Source organism: Anguilla rostrata, chromosome 1, assembly GCF_018555375.3.
Source record: "Anguilla rostrata isolate EN2019 chromosome 1, ASM1855537v3, whole genome shotgun sequence".
NCBI classification, from domain to species: Eukaryota; Metazoa; Chordata; class Actinopteri; order Anguilliformes; family Anguillidae; genus Anguilla; species Anguilla rostrata.
The window spans coordinates 69,783,726-69,807,798 of NC_057933.1; the positions used below are offsets into that span (position 1 = coordinate 69,783,726).

General features: G+C 55.0%; 1 protein-coding gene across 1 annotated transcript in view; it reads right to left on the reverse strand.

The window, feature by feature from the left end:
* Positions 1–23,844, reverse strand: part of LOC135233135 (histone-lysine N-methyltransferase ASH1L-like) — a 36,685-nt gene extending 12,841 nt beyond the window's left edge. Inside the window, 13 exon segments of the mRNA XM_064296362.1 lie at positions 151–312; positions 961–1,069; positions 1,380–1,526; positions 2,653–2,926; positions 4,035–4,057; positions 4,201–4,250; positions 4,394–4,467; positions 5,436–5,530; positions 5,934–6,107; positions 11,816–12,047; positions 12,050–12,598; positions 17,662–22,045; positions 23,132–23,844. Coding sequence (XP_064152432.1) covers positions 151–312; positions 961–1,069; positions 1,380–1,526; positions 2,653–2,926; positions 4,035–4,057; positions 4,201–4,250; positions 4,394–4,467; positions 5,436–5,530; positions 5,934–6,107; positions 11,816–12,047; positions 12,050–12,598; positions 17,662–22,045; positions 23,132–23,746 — 6,888 coding nt within the window. The 5' untranslated portion in view covers positions 23,747–23,844.
* Positions 23,845–24,073: the final 229 nt, after the last annotated feature.

Here is a 24,073-nt window from a genome sequence, read left to right on the forward strand (position 1 = left end):
CTGTAGAACTTAATCAGTTTTTAATGTGCCCCCGCTGCCAGCGCGCCAGTCTGGGGGGTTCGTAACGAGGCCCAGCACTGGGCCCTCCCCACCCTGGCGAACCGTAAACGCTCAGCAGTGCAGGGCCGGGCCTGATCATGTGACCATTACCCGTTTCTTCAGCTGGTGCTTGGACTTGCGCTTCTCCTTGAGTCTGCCCGGCCGGCGAGCCCCGCCCCCGGCTCCGCCCCCCTTCCCAGGCAGCCCGTTGACCCGCTGGCTCTTCCCCCCGATGATTCCGCGGCAGCTCTCCGAGCCGCACTTACACACTTGCTGCGCGGAGAGAGGGAGGGAGGGAGGGAGGGAGGGAACGGGGGATGAGAGATAGAGGGATTTGAGAGCAGAGATGGAAAGAGAAGGGAGGGAGGAAGAGGGAGGGAAGGTGGATGAGAGACAGGGGAATTGAGAGTGGAAATGGGAGGAGAGAGAGGGAAGGGAGAGCAAAAAGGAGAGGGGGATGAGAGATAAGGGAGTTGAGTGTGAAGATGGGAGGAGGAGGGAGGGAGGGAGAGACGGAGGGGGAGTTGAGAGCGGAGATGGAAGGAGAAGAGAGGGAGGGAGGGAGAACAGAAGGGAGAGGGGGATGAGAGATAGGGGAAGTGAAAGTGGAGATGGGTTGAGGAGAAAGGGAGTGAGGGAAGGGGAGTTGAGAGAGGAGATGGGAGGAGGAGAGAGGGAGTGAGGGAGGGGGAGTTGAGGAGAGGGAGATGGGAGAGGGAGGAGAGGGGAGTGGAGAGAGGGGAGGGGGAGTGGGAGGGGAGTGAGGGAGATGGGAGGAGGAGAGAGGGAGTGAGGGAGGGGGAGTTGAGAGAGGAGAAGGGAGGAGGAGAGAGGGAGTGAGTTGCAGCTGCAGTTTGGGGAAGCGACTGATCACACAGGCAGGAGAGCGTCTCTGTGAGCTGGAGGGGGCGCTGGTCTCACCTGCTTCTCTGTGTTGAAGGAGTGGAAGTTGTAGTCGTAGGTGAGCTCCGTGCCGCTGTCCATGTCCTTCAGGGCGAACAGGCCGATCCGGTACACCCCATTCACCGACCTGCCAGGGCAAATCCACAGTCCCATTAAACCGAGCACGCTCAGTTCACCCCGACTGAGAATGTGCGTCAGCCAGTGAAGCTCAACTGCACTGGTGCATATTGGCAGTTTACACAGTTGAATGTCAGTTCATTGTCAGTTTCTGATCTTCTGCCCTGAGAGTGGGTGACTATTTGAGTGTAGCAGCACAGATTCATCTGACTGGCAACACAGACAAACTCACCACTTCTGGTTGGGCGCGCAGCTGTGGTTGATGAAGCAGGCTCCGCCCCCTCCCCCTGGCCTCGCCCCCTCCCCCTCCCCCCACTCACCACTTCTGCATCTCGCAGTTGGGGTCGCAGCTGTGGTTGATGAAGCGCGCTTCGTTGCCCATGCGGTAGCTGTCAATCACCATGCCGCTGTCCAGGTTCAGGCAGTAGTGGTCGTTGTGCGTGTGGTACTGCTCGATCATGCGGTTCCTGCAGACATGCGCACACACACACACACACGCACACATACACACATACACACACATACACGCGCACACACATACACACACGCACACACACACACACATACACACAGACACACATCACGCACACACAACACACACGCACAACACACCATACACGACACACACAACACGCACACACAACACACCACACAACACACCACACACACACACAACACACACACATACACACACCACACACACACACACACACACACACACACACACACACACACACGGCACTACACGGACACACAACACACACACACACACACACACACACACACACACACACACAACACACACACACACACAGACACACACACACACACGCACACACACACACACACACACACACACACACACACACACACACACACACACACACACACACACACACACACACACACAACACACACACACACACACACCACATACACACACACACACACACAGACACACACACACACACACACACACACACATAAACACAAACATACGCACACACACATACACACACATAAACACACACACACACACGTGCACATACACACACATAAACACACACATACGCACACACACGGTCAAATAAGCCTGTGAGAGCCCACTCCCCTGTACCCCTTGAATGCCGCCCCCAGGTGGACAGAGATTAGCAGCCAGGTTCATGGTACAGTGACAGTGTGACAGTGACAGCTGTTTCAGAACCGTAAGTGTCCCTCAGAAGCTCAGGCTCAGAGCTTGGTGGGTGAGTTTCACAGGGCGGGAATCCCTGGTGATCACCGTCCACATGCGCATGAGCGCACTGAGCCACCACAGAGCTCACCACTGCTTCAACAATGCATTCTGGGACTAAAGGGACCACCTAGCGGTACTCAAAAGTGATCTATCAGGTGAGTAGCAGGGATGTCGAGGTGGTCTTGTGTGTGTGTGTGTGTGTGTGTGTGCGTGTAGCTGTGTGTGTGTGTGTGTGCGTGTGTGTGCAGCTGTGTGTGTGTGTGTGTGTGTGTGTAGCTGTGTGTGTGTGTGTGTGTGTGTAGCTGTGTGTGTATGTGTGTGTGTGTAGCTGTGTGTATGTGTGCGTGTGCGGTCCTCACCTGAACTCCTGCTCGCTCACCACCTCCCCCAGGTACTCGATGATGAACTGTCCGGAGCGGAGCGGCTCCTTGGTGCGGATGCCCCAGCCCTTGCCCTCGGCGCGGAAGCGCTCCAGGCACTGCACCCACTCGTGCCGCTGGATGTGCTGGTTGTCGCACTTCTCCCCGCACGGGCAGGTGTTGGGAGAGCACTCCGCGAAGATCATCCTGTGGGCGGAGCCCCCGGAGGGGGAGGGGTTTACCGTCAGCTCTGCCGAAGAGCAAGCCTGTCCCGCTCAGGCATGCCAACGCTGCCGTTTTCACACCTAGTGGTGAAAGCGTGGTACTGTGCCCTCGTTCCTCAGTCAGTGACAGAAGCTACTGTATCTACGGCTGCTGATCAGTGGTATTAAAACTGTGGCATGAAGAAATAAAAACAGTGAGTGAAGTGAGTACCAGTACCGGTTATTGTCTGATGCAGCCAATCAAGGCAATAACCGTGTGACAGGAGGGAGGCAGCAGGGCACAGCTGGAAATGGGAAGGTCAAGGACCATGAAAGTGGGACAGAGGCAAACTCATGATGATTGCCCTTTGCAACCTTACCATAGTCCTTTGTGTGTGTGTGTGTGTGTGTGTGTGTGTGAGAGGAGGTAAATGTGTGTGTGTGTGTGTAGGGTGTGTGTGTAGAGTAGTGTGTGTGGTGTGTGTGTGTGTGTGTGAGAGAAGGTGAATGTGTGTGCGTGTGTGAGAGGAGGTAAATGTGTGTGTGTGTGTGTGTGTGGGAGTAGTGTGTGTGTGGTGTGGTGTGATGTGGTGAGTGGGTGTGTGTGTGGTGTGAGTGAGGTAATGTGTGTGTGTGTGTGTGTGTGAGGAGTGTGTGTGTGGTGTGTGAGTGGTGTGTGGTGTGTGTGTGTGTGTGTGTGTGTGTTGTGTGTGTGATGTGTGTGTGTGAGTGTGTGTGTGGTGTGTGTGAGTGTGTGTGTGAGTGTGTGTGTGTGTGAGTGTGTGTGTGTGTGTGTGTGTAGTGCGTGTGATGGTGTGTCGAGTGGTGTGAGGAGGTCAGTGTGTGTGGTGTGAGGGGGTGGCTGTGTATGGTAGTGTGGTGTGTGTGTGTGTGTATGTGTGTGAGGAGGAAGGTGGTGTGTGTGTGTGTGGTGGTGTAGTGAGGTGGGGTGGGAGAGGAGTAAATGTGGTGTGGTGTGTTGTTTAGACTGTGAGGCAGTCATCGAGCAGCTGCAGCGGCTTGGGCTGAGACAGTGGTGGCTAACCGAGGTCAATCCTAACATGAGAGAGGGGGGAGGGAATAAGAGGCTACAGAGACACTGAAGAAGCAGAACAGTTAGTACACCTAATAAAAATGTAAAGACCAAACCAATCATCAGCTCCGCAGTTACGAATGAACATCAGGGGATAAGGTCCAGTGTACTCTTTTGTCTGCTGTTATATTAAAGTGTTTCTTAGGTGCTGAGAGTAATAACAGTCTTTAATTTTGTTCTGTAAGTCGCCCTGGATAAGAACGTCTGCTAAATGCCTGTAATGTAATGTGATGTTAATTAAAAAAGAAGCACTCACTGGATCTGATTTTCTTGTAGAGCGGGACATCAGGCTTCTTATAGAGCTGAAACACAGAGAGATGCAGTGAGGGGCGAGGGGGAGGCACTAACCCCCCTGAGCTAAGCCCCCTACCCCCCTCCCCCAGGAGCCCCAGCCCCCACTCTGCGCTATAACACAAACTCAGGCCAGCGTCATCGTCACAAGTACCTGATTGTGCTTCCACTGCCACAGGATGTCATAGGGGAGCTGGAAATCAATCCGCTTCTGTCTCAGATACTTCCCTGTGCAACACACACACACACACACACACACGCAGAGGGAGGCAGATTAGCAGGCGAGGCGGACCCAGCTCCGTATGCAAACTATTATTTTATACAGCTGCGCTCGGCTCGGAGCCCCCCCACCCCTCACAGGAGTCTCAGGGGACACTGATTCACTCAAAAAAAAAAAAAAAACTAATTTCCATTCAACTGGTCACATCCTGTTTGAATTCCATTCTCACGCACGCACAAAGACACAGACGTTTGTTTCAGCGCCAGCCGCAGCGCTGGAGTTGATCATCCATCCTGTAATTAAAGCAAGCATGCGCACCCCCCCCCCCAACCCCCCCATTCTGAGCGGGCCGCTGCAATCGCACGTCGGCACTCTGCCACCCCCGGAGCAGCTGCAGCACAGGCGGTCCTCCAGGACATTACACACCGCGTAGCGTAGCGTAGCTCAGCTAGCACGCACCGGAGGAGAGCCGCGCCTCTCGCTGAAGGAAACTGCAAGCTTGCAGGCAGGTGCCTGACAGGCAGCCAGGGGGCGCTGAAGAAGGACGCCCTGCCAGCCAGCTATCTATCTGTCCCCGCTGAATCCCGCGCATGGTAGGCTAATGACACAACAACTGGCTAAATCCAGTGGGCTTAGCCTAGACAACTTTCCAACTTCGCCGCATGCATGTACAGAGAGAAAGTGAAAAAGACAGAGAGAGCAAGCGAGAGAGAGAGAGAGCGAGCAAGTGAGAGAGAGAAAGGGAGAGGCAGACAGAAAGAGAGCGAGAGAGAGAGAGCGAGAGAGTGAGTGAGAGAGACAGACAGAAAGAGAGCAAGCGAGAGAGAGAGAGAGAGTGAGAGAGAGAGACAGACAGAAAGAGAGCAAGGGAGAGAGAGAGAGAGAGAGAGAGAGAGAGAGAGAGAGAGAGAGAGAGAGAGAGAGAGAGGGAGCGAGAGAGAGAGGGAGCGAGAGAGAGAGAGACCGGCTCGCTCACCGACGTGGATCGGCGCTGGAAACAGGCCGTACTCGTGCTCCCCGGGCGTGTACTCCAGCCTCTCTTTCTTCAGCTGCAGGAGCTGGCTGCGAGGACTGAGGGGGAGGGACAGACGGAGAAACAACAAACAATATTTTACACGAGTCGCTGCGCGGCCGGCCCCGGTTAGGGGATGATCACGCAGCCGTATTTACAGAGACAGTCTCGCAGGCGCACGGCCAGGAGGCTCAGAAAAGTGCCCCGGACTCTCTAACGGCCGCAGCGAGTCAGGACTTCAGACTAATCGCTCATCCGAAGGAAACTACTCCAGAGCGCTGACAGCGCACTGCGAGGCAGAGAGCAGAACAGAGCGCAGCCAGCGCATCTGTGGGCTGAAGGGAGCATCAACGGCACTACCAGTGTGTCAGCGTGTCACAGTCAGACAGAAAGAGAAGTGTGTGCGTTTGCTTTGTGTATGTGTGTGTGTTTGTGTAGGCGTGTGTGTCTATCGAAACTTACTCTGCGGTCTTGTAGACATCAGAGTAGAGCCCAGCTCTCTGGAACTTCTTCTTGGGCGGCCTGGCAGATCTCTTTTCCCATTGGCTGGCCAAGGCCAGGGGCGGAGCATGCTCCATTGCCGATGGACCCAAATGTTCCTGGGAGGAGGGGCCTTCAGGCTTGCCCTCCAGAGCTCTACCAGATAACAGGTACAGAAGCACACACCGTTTATCTCACAGGGCTACAAATATGGTTCAATATCAGTGCATACTGTTAACGTGATAAAAGCAGAATCTACCCTGTCTTTAATGAGGTGCAATGAATATCAATCACAGACAGGTAGCATACGTAGTGTGAACCGACTTATACAGGATACAACAAAAGACAGCATGCTTTCGCTAAGGTAAGCATACATACAACAGGTGAGTGTGAGGACATTTCAAGTCCTGTCTCCAGAAAGCTTTTGCTGGTAGACAGTTCTGAATCAAAACCAGCTGGAATAATCAAATAAAGAGCCATGACTCACTATCCTGATGGATGCCATTTATAAGATATGCTGAACACATATCAAAGTGGTGATAAATCAAGGTACCAAGCCATTCATACAGGGTGCCAGTGTCATACACACTTCAGTTTGGTGAATGAACAACAGCAGGCCTTACTGTGTGCTGAACAGCAGGAGTTTTAAAATCACTATGCTATACAGTGACCTCCATAATTTTTGGGACAAAAAGTTTACTTTTTTCTTGATTTGGCCATGTACTCCACTAATTTCTATCATATCTGATCAATTTGGTAATCATACAATTGACATGTGGTTAACCTGCAGATTCTCTTTTATTAAAGGGTATTTTTGTACATTTTGGCTTCACCATGCAGAAACTACAGAACTTTTCATACATATCCCCCATTTCAGGGCACCACAATGGTTGGGCCCATATTAATGTTATGTCAATGAAAGTAGTCATGTCTAGTACCTTGTCGCATATCCTTTGCATGTAATGACTGCTTGAAGTCTGTGACTCATAGACATCACCAGGTGCTGAGTATCTTCTCTGGTGATGCTCTGCCAGGCCTGTACTGCAGCCATCTTCAGCTCCTGCTTGTTTTGGGGGCTAGTTGCCTTAAGTGTTCTCTTCAGCAGATGAAACGCATGTTCAGTTGGATTCAGATCGGGTGACTGACTTGGCCAGTCAAGAATTTTCCAGTTTTAGTTTTTGGCTTCGAAAAACTCCTTTGTTGCTTAAGCAGTATGTTTGGGATCATTGTCTTGCTGTAGGATGAAGTGCCATCCAATGAGTTTGGAGGCATCTTCTTGAACTTTCTTTTTTTCCTTCACTTCAGAAATAGGTCTGTAATTACTGAGGACTGATGGGTCCAGAGTGAAACCTAAAGTAATCTAAGGTGTGAACACAGCTGCAAGTTGGACAAGACCCATGCTGTTCAAAATTAAAAGAATCTATAATATGTAAAAATTAATGAGCAAAGCCATTAGAAGAGTTATCAATATTGATATTAAAGGGGAATTCCACCGAAAAACAACATTTAGCTAATTTAACAGATCAAGGTGTAACTGATTAATTCTCTTCATGTGGCTAGACCAAAGAAATCTCTGTACAGAGATATCAGCAGTGAAAGGTGCAAATTTTGGTTGTGTTATACATCATAATGACATATGACATAATTCCTCATTTTTGAAAAAGTGCAATGAGGAAATAATTTGAATTTGGAGATACATCTGACGTAGGCGAAAGAGGTGTTACCCGAACTGACGTCAGAGAGATTTGGGGTAGATAGCAGCTGTTCCAACTGTAAACAGTTTTAGCTTGCTAGCTAGCTAGTGTAGTGGACTTGCACTTCTGTGCTCTATGTGGCCTTTTTTTGATGAGGATCCACTGTCCTTGGATGAGGTGGGCAACATGGGCAGTATCCATAGTATGAATAGATGAGCACATTTGCAGGGTAGACTAGAGACCACAGTCAAATCACTGATCGCCAAAAAATGTCAGCCAAGCCCAACGCTAAACACATCAGCACTACTAAAACAAAATCTGTAGGCCTACTATTGTTAATGATATTGCTAGCTAGCAAGCTTCACCACATTTCATTCCACATTTTAATCGAACAGACCGAGGTTGGCTAACATTAGCTTACTGCTTACTTGCCTTTTCCTACTGCTGTGATATGCAATGTAATGCTGGATAACAAATATGACACTAGCTTGCCATTGCTACGTTCCAGCATTACATTAATACCACTATGCCATCTACCATACACACATTACATATCCACATGTAGGCTACCACTGACATATTACAGCCAGCAATAAACAATGCCTTTATTACAGGCAGTAGTATGTTATATTCAAAGTGCTTATTTGTGTCTTTTGCAGTGGGTTGACTGCATATATCGATCTAGCTGAAGTCTATTGTGTACTATTACTATGTACTATTATCAATTACATTAGATAAATACTGAAGAATCTCACGAGACTGTTAGCCTGCATGTAAGGAAAATTTTGTTCTATAAGCACAGTATGGCGATTTCAAAAATTAAATTTCCTTCTGTACATAACCATCTGAGCCAACGATAAACGTGTGATGGCAACTCAAGCATCAGATGCATGTGTTTTAAAAAGAACACACAGACTTGACAAATGGCTTACTGAAATCACGGAAAGTCCATGCCTGGGGTAGAATGACAGAATGAACTGACGTAACTGACCCAACCCTTGCAGACAGCGCAACTACACATGAAGTGGCTAAAACCCCACGTTGAAAACATTTTCTTTTTAACTGGCAGTAGATCTGGTATTACTACAAATTGATTTCTCAGGCCCACATAGGCTGCCTCTGTCTTTAGTCCACTAAAATGAAAAGTCAAGCAGGTAATTTCACTGTTGATGCGTTGTTCAGAAAAGCAATGATAAACAGCAATGAATGAACAAGAGCAAATGTGATATTTTTGTCAGATAATTTATTGAGATGCGTAGATGTGGAGAATATCTGTCTCCACGCTTGTATGAGGGAATGTAATTCATTTCTCCTTGCTAAGCTTACCGTCTTCATCTCCACTCCCCCATTCTCTCTCACCACCGGTATTCTATAAAAACATCTGTTCTTGCGAGATTTATTATGATTATCCAAATATTGCACAAGTCCTGACCGTGTCTGAAACAACATGCTGAGTCAACCGCATAAATCACAGTTAAATTGCAGTTACATTAAACCCACGCAATTTGCCACACTGAAGTGGTGTTTTCTTTTTATTAGGACTTTGAAATGAACTGAACTGAGCACTTAAAACCCAGATTGTCTTTCGTGGCTAGCCTGCTAGTGAGTAACGTTACCCTCTCTCCAGGAATGGTGACTAACGTTGTCCGACAACCGCCAATGTACTGTAAGTACCTGTCCATTGCAGTTTTTAGTAAAGCACGTACCTGGAACACACACTAGTTTGGGGCTATATTTCTGCACTCAGCTACAGGCAGAGAGCTGGCTGACAGCTCATTTTATTCTGCTACTACTAAAGTTCATTTTTTATGATGGAATTCCCCTCTAAAATCACCAGAAACGGTGTTCCTGTCACAGTACAATATAAAAGAAGATAAAAATTTGAAAAAAATCAGACAGGGGGCTGGCATTAGTTTTAGGGGAGGGGGTGGGGGGCATAGATGACCACGCAGGATCTGCACCACAAATTCTGAACATAAGCGCTTCAAAGCCTGAGGAGTAATTAACAGGCACTTGCCTACACTTACATATGTTTCTCATGAACAGCGGCAAGGCCACAGCCTAGGCAAGCTAAAGCAGTCATAATCTAGGGGACACAGTTCAGACAGCTGACAACGCTCATTTGGCTTTAACTGTGTCTCAGTCAGCAACATAAACTCAACGTTTGCAGAGGTCATAATTAATTAATAATTCATCATTAAGAATAAAAGTCTTGTTCGAACTCACATTTCAAAGAGCCAACTTACACAGAATATTTTGAAGCACGGGTATTGCACACAACACATAAAAGGCTAGTTCTGTTAACGCCTTTAATCATCATGCCAACCAAATTTGGGGGGTCCTAACAGGCGCAAAGGACCGGATGGAAAAATGAGCGCTAACAGTTGGAAGAACAGCTGGTAAGCCAGGTAGAACAGGCCCAGGTTCCGTAGCAGTGAGTACGTTGAGTGATTTATAACTCCAGCCCTACGGGGGGAGCTGTCAGACAGAAACAGGGACTGGGTAGAGGAAGTGGCCAGTAAAGAGTCCAATATACAGGTGCAATGAGTGAGTAGTTAATTTCATGGAAAAGTCAAGAGGTTTGTGGACCATGTTTGCAGTTAACATTTGCGCTCCCAGCAAGTTTGAGTGCAGGCCATCTCTTTGTTAAAATGGCGTGAGCGTTCCCAAAAAAGATAAAAATTGTTGATGAAAACCAGGTTGTTGACACTACATGGGTACTTTTAGGTACTTCTTAGCAAACTGTAACCTGGCCAGCCTGTTCTCGCGGCTAACTAGCGGTTTGAATCTTGCAGCGTAGCCTCTGCAGTTCTGTTCACGAAGTCTTCTGCGGACAGTGGTCAGTGACACGTCCACGCCTGCCTCCTGAAGACTGTTTCTGATCTGCTGGACAGGTGCTTGGGGGCTTTTCTTCATTATGGTGAGAATTCTTCGGTTATCAACAGTAGAGGTCTTCCTTGGCCTACCAGGCCCTTTGCGATTACTGAGCTCACCAGTGCTCTCTTTCTTCTTAATGATGTTCCAAACAGTTGATTTTGGTAAGCCCAGTGTTTGGCCTATGTCTCTGACTGTCTTTTTCTTATTTCTCAGCCTCAAAATGGCTTTCTTGACTTTCATGGGCACAACTTTGGTCCTCAAGTTGACAAACGCCAATAACGGACTGCAAAGGCAATCAAAAGCCTAGAATCAAGACTAGATACTGTTATACTTATATATACTTAGATACTGCTCTCTTATACCTGCACTAAGGAAGCAACTGAACACACCTGACCAATCAGAAACACCTGTGAATCCATTTGTCCCAAACATTATGGTGCTCTGAAATGGGGGGCTATGTATAAAAAGTGACTGTGTTCTACACGGTGAAACCAAAATGTACAAAAATACCCTTTAACCCTCTGAAGAGTAGTCAGTGTTCTAGAACTGCATTCAATTACTAGCGATTGTTACATCAGCATTAGAATGTTCAGCCAAGAACCTTCTAATCACACATTTGTGATCTCACACCTTAAAGGGTTAATGAAAGCTGAGAATCTGCACTTTAATCACATATACATATTTTGATTACAACTCTGAAATTGTGGAGTACACAGTCCAATCAAAAAAAAAAAAAAACTCTTTGTCCCAAACATTATGGAGGGCAGTGTATTTACAGAAGGAAAATTGGAATATAGGAGTAAATAAGAGTGTCATGCACAGAGGTGATTTATGCATTTCAAACATTTCCTGAACACAGAAAGACACTGAATGCACACCCCATTCCTTCCGGTACGTTAGTAGGACAGCTGATCTGTAAATCTGGTGCAAATTCAAATGCTGTCAATATTGATGAATGTGCAGCAAGCCGTGTCATAGAGCGTAAATGTCATCGACGGTTCTTTATTTGCTCGACAAGGTATAAACAAGGGCAAATAATTGAGGAAAAGATAGATCTCTTCTATTGCACAACAAAATACTACTGAGACCGCATGCTAACTACTCTAACTACAGCCCGCCGGCAAAATCCAGTGCAGTGTGAAGGGCTGTTGAACAATAATAAATTACTCAGTGCTGAATTTGCCTGCGGGAGAGCAGGCGCTGTAACAGAAGCTCTGTGCAGACTGAGAGCCCTGGGTGAAGCGGTACAGAGCGCGTGGCCCCGTGATGAAGAGGCACGGTGCGAGGCTTTACCTGCGGAAGCAGTGCAGCTCCTCCTGAGTGAGCCAGCCTCTCCTGTCCACTCCCCTGGACCCCGCCGCCCCCGGCCTCTCCTCCTCTTCCTCCTGCTCCTCCTCTTCCTCCTCGGGCTCCTCCCCGTCCCGGTCCCGGGCCCAGCGCTTCCTCTTCTGGCCCCGCCCGCCCCTGAGCTGGCCCTGCACCACCGCCTCGATGACGTCCGACACGGTGTCGCCCGCCCCCCTCCTCCTCCACCTCCTCCACCTCCAGCTCGGTCCCTGTGCTGAGGGGGGGGCGCCTGCGGGGGCGGGGGCGAGGGGGGAGGGGAGGGCAGGGGGTACTTGCGGGGCCGCCCGGGGCCCCTCCTCTTCACCACGTTGTTGCCGGTGCGCGCCTGCCTCTGCAGCTTCTTGGCTTTGAGGATCTTGTTGACGTGGTCCAGGCTGCGCTTGGTGGAGAGCACCCCCCCGGCCGAGCGCGCGCGGGGGTGCTGCGGGGGGGGCTGGGCGGGGCCGTCCGGGCAGCAGGCCTGGGGGGGACGGGCGGAGGGGCTGGCCTGCCTCTCCCGGCTGTGGGGCCTCCCGGGGCCCTGGCCCCCTCCCCCCGGCGCGTCGTGGCCGCAGTGCGGGTGCGGGTGCGGGTGCGGGTGCCGGGCCGCGTAGCGCGCGTGCGGGTGCGAGTGCAGGTGCTGCTGCCCCAGCTGGGAGGCCTGCTGAGAGTGCTGGTGCTGCAGTCCCCCCTCCGAACACTCGGGGGCGATAGAGCGCGAGCCACGTGTCTGGACGCCCACCGTCATTCCTGCACAGCAGCAGAAGAGGAGAGCGAAGACAGCATTAAAATGAAGCTGGGGGGCAGAACTTAAATTTAATACTGTGCCCTAACCAGAGTAATTGTAGATTACTTAGTGCCTCAGTCTCTTTGCGTAGCATTACATGAAACCCTCTCTGAAACTGACCGGCATATGAACAAACAAATTGGAATAATGCAACACACTCAATAGCACATGATGCAACAGCGACTGTCTGGTTGCTGCCGTGTTTTCAGCAAATAAACTCGATAAAGAACTGGAAAGTCCCTGTGAAACAGTGGCTGTCTATAACTATTATTCACCAGGACAGACCGTGTAAGTATAAAGCTGGGATGAGCCATTGTGACCAAAAACCAGAAAGAGAAAGAAGAAAATGAAAAGGCAGCCTTGCAGTCCTGGCCGCTGCCCATAAATAGAGTCTCCGCAGCGCGCAGTTAGAGACGTGATACGAGCAGGAGAAGCACCCCGCCCTGCTGGCCTTCCCCTCAACCATGAGCGGGTAATCCCCCAAAAGCACAAATACCCCCACATCTATAGCACAGCACACCCAAGAGTGCTCAGAAGAAAACAGACACATAATCACAGACACATGCGCACATACTGGACACGCACGCTGCACCTACATATAATCATGCACACACGCACACACGCTGCACATGCACACTGTACATACACAACACACGTACGCGCATGCAAATCACTACGCGCAGCACAGTACAAACACACACCGGACATTGCGCACATCAGATTACAGCCTGAGAAGTGTTGCATACGTTTGCGAGGTGGAACACGCAGGTGTAATCTGAGACCTGCCAAACAAACACGCTCTGAAACCGTAGCCACGCTGCATCTGACGCGAGGCACAGGGACGACGGGACGCTGCGCCGATCGGACCGCCCGCTCACATGGTACCAGCGCACACACGCGCGCGATACACAGCCCTCTCTGGCCCGCGCACCGCATGGCCTAGATCACGCTGCTATTTAGGCTGCCTGCGACTCTTCATCAGTCTAACTGATGTGCTCCACTTCCCAGATGCTGTGCCATTTTAGCAAAAACAGCAAGCTGGCTGCCCAACCCTGTTCCTGGAGATCTGTCGTCTTGCAGGTTTTTCACTCCAAACCCGAACAAAGCACACATCATTCAACAGCTAGAGATCTTTTTGACTTGCTAACTGGCTGAATCAGGTGTGCCCAATTAGAGTTGAAATGTGAACCTACAGGATGGTAGACGTCCAGGAACAGGGCTGGGCAGCCGTGCTCTGGAATGAGCAGAAGCAGCAGCACGGGGAGCTATGGAGGGATGGGGCGCGGTCTGGGGGGCACACGTGCGTCTGGTTAGTTAGCGCGTCCCTGCCAAACATCCTTCCTGCGCAAAATAACATCCATCCGTGCTCCATCCCTCCCTCTCCCGCCCTCCAGTTCTCCCTCAGTCCCCCGTTCTGATCCTGCCAGCTCATCTTTACTCTGTTCACACTCAATTTCCTGGTGTCACCACGCCCTCCCTCTCCCTTCACATCTCAAGACTCAAGACCCCTCAGACACGAGTAGAGCGCTTCCCGGCTACGGCTACAGGCTAACCGAACACAGAGCAGATTGGCACACGCATGTGCACACACTACAGGCTAACCGAACACAGAGAAGACACACACGCACACTTTTGGCTAAATCTGGCGTATTTACATTTGTTGTTGATTAATATGCACTGTCCCTTCTTAAATAAACTAAATAAATGAATAAAAATAAAACACATGCAGGCATGTGCACGCGCTACAGGCTAACCGAACACAGAGCAGACCCACACATGCATGTGCACGCGCTACATGCTAACCGAACACAGAGCAGACCCACACATGCATGTGCAAGTGCTACAGGCTAACCGAACACAGAGCAGACCCACACATGCATGTGCACGCGCTACATGCTAACCGAACACAGAGCAGACCCACACATGCATGTGTACGCGCTACAGGCTAACCGAACACAGAGCAGACCCACACATGCATGTGCACGCGCTACATGCTAACCGAACACAGAGCAGACCCACACATGCATGTGCACACGCTACATGCTAACCGAACACAGAGCAGACCCGCACATGCATGTGCACACGCTACATGCTAACCGAACACAGAGCAGACCCGCACATGCATGTGCACGCGCTACATGCTAACCGAACACAGAGCAGACTCGCACATGCATGTGCTACAGGCTAACCGAACAGAGGGCAGACTTGCACATGCATGTGCACGCGCTACATGCTAACCGAACAGAGAGCAGACTCGCACATGCATGCATGTGTTGCGTGCTACAGGCCTAACAGGGGAGTCTGGATCCCGGCTAGCCGCGCCGGCGCTGGTGCTGAATAATATACGTGAGTAAGCAAATGTGTAGGTGAGGAAAGCAAACGATCGGCACGCTGAACAAGGACGTGTGCCTGGCTCGGCGCTACGCTTCATTTGCCTCGGATGCACTTCAAAAGAGAAAAAACTGGTTTATGATCCCAAATATAAAACCATTGGACTGTGTAATCGTCTTTGCATTTCAAATCTGTAACGACTTTACCGCAGTTAGAATTCAGCATGAAGGACACAATTACAAAGATTGCGGTTCGGTGCAGTACTGTATATATCCACCTCGCTGTGGGAGTGAAAGCAATTACACCACAAGTAGAACTGCCAGTGAGATTATTTCCAAACTGCTGGTGAGTGCATGAGTAAGTGGTGTAAAATAATCAAGCTTTAGCTGAAACAGAGTCAGTGGCGTAGTAAAGACCGGAGCATACTGTATGTCACTGTGTCTGACTGTATCAGACTGTGTCTGACTGTATCAGACTGTATCTGACTGTGTCCGACTGTATCAGACTGTGTCTGACTGTATCACACTGTATCTGACTGTGTCTGACTGTATCTGACTTTATCACATTGTATCTGACTGTGTCTGACTGTATCAGACTGTCTGACTGTACCTGACTGTGTCTGACTGTATCAGACTGTATCTGACTGTATCTGACTGTGTCTGACTTTATCATACTGTATCAGACTGTATCTGACTGTATCACACTGCATCAGACTGTGTCTGACCGTGTCTGACTGTATCTGACTGTGTCTGACTGTATCTGACTGTGTCTGACTTTATCACACTGTATCAGACTGTATCACACTGTATCTGACTGTATCTGACTGTGTCTGACTTTATCACACTGTATCTGACTGTGTCTGACTGTATCACACTGTATCTGACTGTGTCTGACTGTGTCTGACTTTATCACACTGTATCTGACTGTGTCTGACTGTATCACACTGTATCTGACTGTGTCTGACTGTATCACACTGTATCTGACTGTGTCTGACTGTATCAGGCTGTCTGACTGTACCTGACTGTGTCTGACTGTCTCTGACTGTGTCTGACTGTGTCTGACTGTATCAGACTGTGTCTGACTGTGTCTGACTGTATCAGACTGTCTGACTGTGTCTGACTTTATCACACTGACTGTGTCTGACTGTATCAGACTGTCTGAGTGTATCAGACTGTATCAGACTGTGTCTGACTGAATCAGACTATATCAGACTGTCTGTATCTGACTGTCTGACTTTATCACACTGACTGTGTCTGACTATCAGACTGTCTGACTGTATCTGACTGTGTCTGACTGTATCAGACTGTATCAGACTGTATCAGACTGTATCAGACTGTCTGACTGTATCACACTGACTGTATCAGACTGTATCTGACTTTATCAGACTGTATCAGACGTGTCCTCTCAATTTCTCCAGACACGCTCACCCTCAATATTTCCTGTCTGCAGACACATTCTTACGTTCATCTTCTTTCCTCCTCAGTTATTTTTCTATTTTATTTGTATAGCGCTTCTTACAGAGAACTGGCACAAAGATGCTTTACAGACTAGCAAAGCAGGAAGACAGAGCAAAGAGAGCGAACAGAGCAAACACCAGGCCTAAACCCCCAAACAGCAAGCGCATGAGGTAGAACAAACTCCCAGTGGGGAGAAAACCCTCAAACGACAGCCAGAAAAACCTCCTCAATGGGAAGAAATCTCGGGAGGAACCAGACTGTAGAGGGAGCGCCCATCCCCCGCTGGCCAGCCCGGGGTAAAGCAGCAGTACAATGGAATGTAGCAGAAATGTAATAAGGGATCTATCAGAGCAAAATACAACGGGTTAAGCAGGTTACAGCCGAGGCAACAGCGAACAGGCATAACAGGAGACCGAACTGTATAGTTCAGCACGGCGCGAGGAGCCGGGTAGAGTGTCTGGAGCTCCAGGCAGCGTGAGGGCAGAGGCAGAGGAGGAGCAGGGCTGAAGCCATCCATCACTCCACCCCTGCTCGCCCCTTCCATCCTACAGCCCATTCCCCCGGCATCCTCCGTGTCTCCCAGTGCGTTTGTCCATCCCTCCACGCTGTCTCCTCACACATTCGCGGGCCGCGGCTTTTCCCACCCTCTCCCCACCCCCCCCGACCCCGCCCCTCCGTCTGTGACCGGGGGGACGACCCCGCGTCCTTAGCCGTAATCCCGCGCTCAGCTGGGATTACACCTATCGACTGGGCTGCCGCGCTACGCGCCGCACGCGGCTCAGGCGCCCGCGCTATTGATCCCGCACGCGTGCGGAGTCCTTACATCACCGCTCTCAGCGACCCTGTGACCTACTCTCTGACAGTGACAAACCCCGACTGGAAACCTTACAAACGACTGACTAGCGATGAACGCGCCGCTCAATTTAGCGCTGACCCAGTTCAGGCTGGCGCAGACGCACTGTGCCACACGCATACGCACACAATAAACAGCTGCAGCCCGCTTCCATTAAGCCAACATTCCACAACCGCAGCAGTCACCGCAAACTGTGTAATCCAGAGAACGACATCTTGTACTCGCCCACGGCAAATGCTATAACGCAAAACAATACACTGTGCCAAAGTATAATGTCACATGGATTATGTGATAAGTAATGTCAGCTCAGTAATTTATACCGGTGAACTTGGCAAAGCAAACTATCCATCTCAATAGGATGAGAATCCCCCCAGTCCCTCCTCACCTGTGTCTCTCCTCTCTGCTGACGATGGCCGATCGCTCCTCAGTCCCGCGAAGCTCCTGGCGCTGGCAGTGCCCCCGCCCCGCCGGCCCCGCCCCGCCGCGGGGACAGCTCGGCTCAGGGCGCTGGCGAACAGGTTGGTGTGGTGCGCGGGGGCGTGCGGGTGCGCAGACACGGGCGGGGGCGTGTCCGGCTCCTCTTCCTCGCTGTCCGAACCTCCCGCGGGGTCCGCCGCTCGCCCCCCCGCGAAAGAGTCCTGGTGGGGGTTGGAGCTCTGGGACAGGTTGGCGTAGTCCGTTTCGGGGCTCCCCCTCCGCAGCCAGGGCTCCAGGTGCGAATGGCCCCTGGGCCCCCCGGCCAACGACAGATACGAGGGCCCCAGGCAGGAGAGGGGCGTGTCCTTATGTTTGTACCTCTCGGCTGAGGACGAGGAGGACGAGGAAGGGGAATTGGCCGCGGGGGCGGACGCCGGATTGGAGGCGTTGGCGGTGGCCGCGGGGTCCTTTCCGTACCGGTAGCGCCGGAGCGAGTCCATCATCCCCCCGGCGGCTCCGCCCATCCCCCTGCTCCCGGACAGCCTGGCCCCGGGGGCTCCGCCCCCCGCCTCGGCCCCGCCCTCCTCGTCCCGCCGCTCGCGGTGCTTGTGTCTGTGTTTGTGCTTGTGCTCGTGGAGCCAGCCGTAGGACAGCTCGGGGGGCATCGCGGGGTACAGCACGGGGGACCGGCCCCCTCCCAAAAACTCCTGCCTCAGAAGCTTGTGCTTCTTCTTGTGGAACTTGGCGGGGTTGAGCAGGAGGTGGGGAGGGTGGTGGTGCACGTAGGAGGGCGGAGGGGGCGGGGGGAAGGACGGGGAGTGGTGCGGGTGCGGCGGAGGGGGGTGGGGCTGCGGGTGGTGCGGGTGGGGGTAGAGGGCCGCCGCCGGGGGGTACCCCCTGTAGTAGCTGAGCCCCAGGGGGGCGGAGGAGTAGGGCACGCTGTAGGAGGGGTGGTAGAAGCCGGCCCCGGACAGCGGGAAGCCCAGCCCGTGGACGAAGGGCACCTCGGCCATGGCCTGGCGCAGCTTGGGCGGCCGGCCGCGCTTCTTCTTCAGGTCGGGCTTGCGCACGTAGTGCAGCGAGTCGCAGGGGTAGGCCGGGTGCGGCGAGTAGTACCCGCTGAAGTTGATCCTGAAGATGGTGGGCAGCAGGTCCCTGTGCAGGTAGTGGTGAGGCGGAGGATGCCCGCCGCTCCCCATGCCGCCGCCTCCGCCGCCGCTGGCCCCGCCCATGCCCGCGCCGCCGCCCACGCCGCCGCCTCCGGAGCCCCCCAGCCCCAAGCCGCCGCCCATGCCCGCGCCCGAGCTGCGGTGCGCTATCCGAACCTGGCCCAGCCGGACGACCAGCTCCTCCAGCTCGGCCAGGAAGTCGGGGTCCTGGCGGCGGGCGCGCAGCTGCAGGTACTTCTTCTTGCGCTTGCGCTTCTGCCGCTTCAGCTTGTCGTAGCCGGGGCAGCCGTGCCCGCGCCGCTTGCACTTGTGCTTGTGCTTCTCCTTGTGGCCCACCAGCGCCGAGGGCGGGGCCGCCGCGTGGCTCCTGCAGGGGTCGGGCGACGCCCCCAGCCCCAGGGGCGAGGGGGAGGGGGACGGGTGCTCCAGCAACGCCGAGGAGGAGTGCCTCCGTCGCCCCCGGGGACTGACCCCCGCCCCGACCCCGACCCCCGCGACCGACCCCACGACCCCGGGCATCACCGCGCCCACGGGCAGTCCCTGGGCCAGGCCGGCGCCGCCCCCGCCCTTCTCCCCCCGGTCGGAGGTGCTGTTGTTGTCCGTGCCGATGCCGCTGTCGCTGGGCACCGTCTCCTCGCTGTGCGACTCGCTGACGGGCGAGGGCGTGGCCTCCTTCAGCTCGCTCAGGTGCGCGGGCGAGGTGGGCAGCAGCGGCGGGGGCGGGGACAGCTTGCGGTAATGGTACTGGTGGCGGTAGTGGTGGTGGTGGTGCCCGCGGCACGAGGACTTCCTCAGCAGGGGGGCCACGGAGGAGGAGGAGGAGGAGGACGCGCCCAGGGGAGCGAGGGGGCGGGGGGAGAGCGCCGGGGAGGAGGGCGGGGGGAGGGGGAAGGAGTGGTGGGCGTGGTGGTGGGCGTGGCTGCAGTGGGGGTGGGGCGTGAAGTGCACGGTCCCCGGCTCCACGAAGCCGCCGTCGCTGGCGGGGCTCTGCGCCCTGCTGGACTGGGACAGCGTCGGGGAGGGGAACACCTCCACCGAGGACAGCCCCTGCTGCTGCTGGGAATGCAGGGCCTGGGCGGGGTGGTGGTGGTGGTGGTGCAGGGGCGAGGCGGAGGCCGGGGAGAGGAAGGGCTCGGGGGGGGCCGCGGGGGCGCTGGCCGAGGCGCTGGTCGGAGCTTTGGGCTTGCGCCCCCTCCGCTTGCCCATGTAAATGGTCCCTTTCTTGCTGACGTTGATCTGGGGGCCCAGCTTGCCCCCGAACGAGGCCGCCAGGGAGGACAGGGACTGCGTGGCGGCCGCGACCGTGCCCATCACGCCGGCGCCGGGCCCCCGAGAGGACTCCGCCTCCCCGCGGGCCCCCCCGCCGGCCCCGGGGCCCAGCAGGATCTGGTTCAGGAGCCTCTTGCGCTTCTTGGTCTTCATCTTGTTGATCTTGTGAATGATGGTCCTCATCATCAGCTGCCCGTTGCCCTTCTTCCGGAAGTGCCTGTCCCCCTGCAGCCCCTCCCCCGCTCCGAAGCCAGCGCCCCCTTGCTCCTCGGGGGCGAGGGTCGGGGGCTGGGACTCCTGGGGGAGGGTGGGGGGTAAGCGTTTGGGACGGCCACGCTTTCTGGGGACGGGCTTCGGGGGGTTCAGGTCCACTTCGGGGTGCAGGACCGGGGGATCCTCCTCTTTGGACTTGAGCAGAGAGTACACCTTGGAGGGGGGTAACTTGAGGGAGCGTCGAGGGACGGGGGCGTCCAGCCGGGGCATCTTGGACTTGGGGCGGCCCCTCTTCCGGGGAGGAGACTGCAGGAGCTGGGCGGAGGCGGGGGGAACCCGGTTGGGGTTAGGGGGCCGCCCCACCGGTCGGGGCTTATGCGGTGGGGAAGGCAAGGCGGAGGGCGGCGACGAGGGGGCCTTGCGCAGTTTGGGGGTCTGATCGGCGGGGCTGGCGGTGCCGGTGGAGGGCGTGGCCTTGTGCGCCCGGTTCACCACCCGCGTCCACCGCGGCCGCCGGCCCTTGCGCTTCTTCAGCGGCTTGCAGTCCGGCTCCGGGGGGGAGCCGGGGGGGGTGCTGGGGGCGCTGTTCGGGCAGGGCTCGGGAGCGCTGGAGGTGGGGGGATGGGTGGGGGAGGCAGTCTGTCTCGGGGAGTCTAAGGGGGCGGGCGTGACGGGACCTCTGTCCCGACTCGGGCTGGGCTTGGCGGGTTTGGCGGGGCTGGTGCTCTTCCTGCTCTGCCCGCTGGAGGACAGCGGCGCCCCCTTGCTGCCGCCCTCCTGCCTGGCAGGCCCTGAGGGAGGGGCGCATTTGTTCAGGCTCAGGTCTCTGGGGCCCTCCTTGTCTCGGTCTCGTTCGCGCTCCCTGTCGCCGCCGCCCTCCGATTGGCCGGGACCTCCCTTCGCCGGGTTGCCGGGGGAGGTGGCCGGGCCACGCCGGCCGTCTGGAGCCGCGCCTGCCCTCTGATCGGGAGGGGGCGGGGGCGGGGGAGCGGGCGGAGGAGGGCAGGTGAGGTGTGTCTGCGGCTTGACGCCTGTCGCGGCGGCGGGACCGTTAGCGCTGTTGGAGCCCGCGGCGCTGCCGCTACCGCCGCCGCCCCCCCTGCCCTCGCTGCCCGCCTCCTCCTTCTTAGGAGGGGCGGACTCCTTCTCCGGAGCGCTGTCCCTGTGCCGAGGGCCCGGGGGCCGGCCGGGGGGGCGGGAGACGGGGGCGGGGGGGCGGGATGGCGGCTGGGAGCCGGACGGCGGAGAGGAAGCGGCCGCTCTGTTCGGCGCCAGAGGCTCGGCCCGCGCCGGGCTCGGGGAAACGGGCGCGGTCGCGCTGGCGGGGACGCCGGCAGGCGGGGGCTTGCGGATCTTGCCCTTGGTGGATTTCGAGGGGGGGCAGGTGGCGATGAGCTGGGCCAGCTTCTCCGTGACGGTGGGCGCACCCCCGTTGAGGACGCCCCTGTCCTTCTCCCTCTGGCCGTCCCCCTGCGGGGACTGGGACGTCCTGGACGCTGCTTCCGCGCTGGCGTCCTGTGACGGAGGGGCCGGGGGTGGGGGCGTGGGGGAAGAGGGAGGGGGCCGATTGGTCGGGGGGGAGGGGCTTTTCTTTCCGGGACGGGGCGGCTTGACGTCCGCATCGGGGCGGTGGAGGGTCGCCGGTCTCTCCGACGAGGCGTCCGACTTCACCTCCGACTTGCGAGCCAGTTTTGGGGGACCCTGTCGAGAAAAGCGTTCGACGCTTAGCATTTGCTACCTCCGTAGCTCACAGCAATTAACACAGATACAAGTTCTCTCTGATTGAGGCTTGAGTAAGGAGTTTAATTTGTGACATAAAAAATAATGCCTTTCCATTACTTATATTACCCCTTCGATTCACCGTAATTGCTGACTTAAAATTTCATAAAGCAGGGAGCAAGCTGCGCTCCTCAGCACCCTCCCTTTCGGTCTACTTCAAGTTTTTTCTTGCGTTCGGCTATCAGTTACAAACAACTAATAAAAGCGAAGTAAATAGAGGGACACGATATAAATAGATGAAAGATTAGACTATATCAGGAAAGCGGGGGTCAACTGCTTCCCCTTTATGCACGATCTTGCATTCGCTGTTGCGTTCCCTTGCTGTCTGGCAGCTATTTATTAGGATATGTGATAATGTAGCCCCATTCGTCAATGACAGATTAGCAAATGAGAGGCCCACAGACAGACCAGGCGACTTCTCCACACCGCCACTCAATGGCATTATCAGGGTCAGAGAGAGGACAGCGGAAGGGAAATGGGGGAGGGGGTGGGGCGACAGAGAGAGAGAGGAGGAGAGGACACAGTGACACAGAAACAGAGGAGAGACGGAGAGAGAGAGAGAGAGAGGGAGGGGAGAAGGGGCGAGGGAGGCAGGGGCGAGGCGGGGAGAGAGAGAGAGAGAGGAAGAGAGAAAGGAAGAGAGAGAGTGCGAACAGCACGTGCTGGTGATGACACGGACGATGACATGCAGAGAGGGAAAAAAAACAAAGGTGAAAAGAGCAATAAATACAGAGGAGAAATGGGCAGAAAGGCAGAGAGGGGTAAAAATAGAAAGGCAGGGAGAGAGAGGAGCGCTGCCATTGGTGGCTATAAATTGCTAGCGAGAGAGAGAGACCCAGAGGCGAGACGCCTCCTGCTTGGCCCTCCATTGTGAGCTGGACGGCCATTCTGCACCTCCAGCACAATCTGCGACAGGGCCGCAGCGAGCGGCAGGCTCTGCAGGCCCGAGACGGATCAGGCTCTCATGAGCTCAGACACCCACGGAGCAGCGGAGGAGGCTCTGCTTACCCTTTTCCCTGGCACGCTCCCAGCGACAGGCGTGGCCGGGGCGGGAGGAGCAGGAGGAGCTGGAGGCGGAGGCGGAGGTGGAGGTGGAGGAGGAGGAGGAAGAGGAGCAGGCGGAGCAGCTGGCAGGGATGAGGAGGTTGGCGGGGGCGGGTTTGGGCCGGGGGTCAGAGCTGGGCTCCTCTCCCTGTCTCTGTCCTTGTCGTGCGAGGGGCTGTGGGCGTGGTTACCCCCCGCCCCCCCGCCGGCGGCGGCCCCGCCCCCACGGCTGCCCCGCCCGCCGCCCCGCCCCTGCCTGACGGAGGTGCGGATGGCCGGCCGGCACACGTAGTTCTCCAGGATCTTGGGCGGCTTCTTCATGCGCTTGGCCTGCAGGCCGATCTTCAGCTTGACGCTGCCCTCCGAGAAGGTCGTCTCGGTGACCGAGAACTGCTGCTGCTGCTCCCCCCCGGCGCCGCCCCCTCCGCCGGGGGCCTCCGCCGCGCCTCCTTCTCTCTCCTTCTCCCGTTTCTCCTCCTCGTTCTTCCCACCCGCGCCCTCCTTCTCCGCCTCCCCGGGAGGAGCGGCGGGGGGGAGGGGGGGTGGTGTGGGCGGCCCCCCCTGCGTTCTCTGATCCATCAGAGATGTGGGGGGGGTGGGGTGCGGGGCGGGGGGCGCAGTTTTTAGGGTAAGCTGAAGGGCTGGGGAGAAGGGGACCAGGGAAAGGGGGAGGGGGACTGGGGGGCAGTCAGGAAGGTGATCCCGCTGGAGTGGCTGTCCGTCTGTCCTGCCTCAGCTGACCAGTCTTCTGTCTCCGTCTCTCCAGCTTCAGCGGTGAGCGATGGGAGGAGGAGAGAAGACGGAGGGAACACAAAGGGAAGCAGAATGTTAGACCAGCCTCCCTCATTTTTAAAATAAAACTGTATGACTGCGCAAAAACGCAAGCCCGATACAATAACATGACTT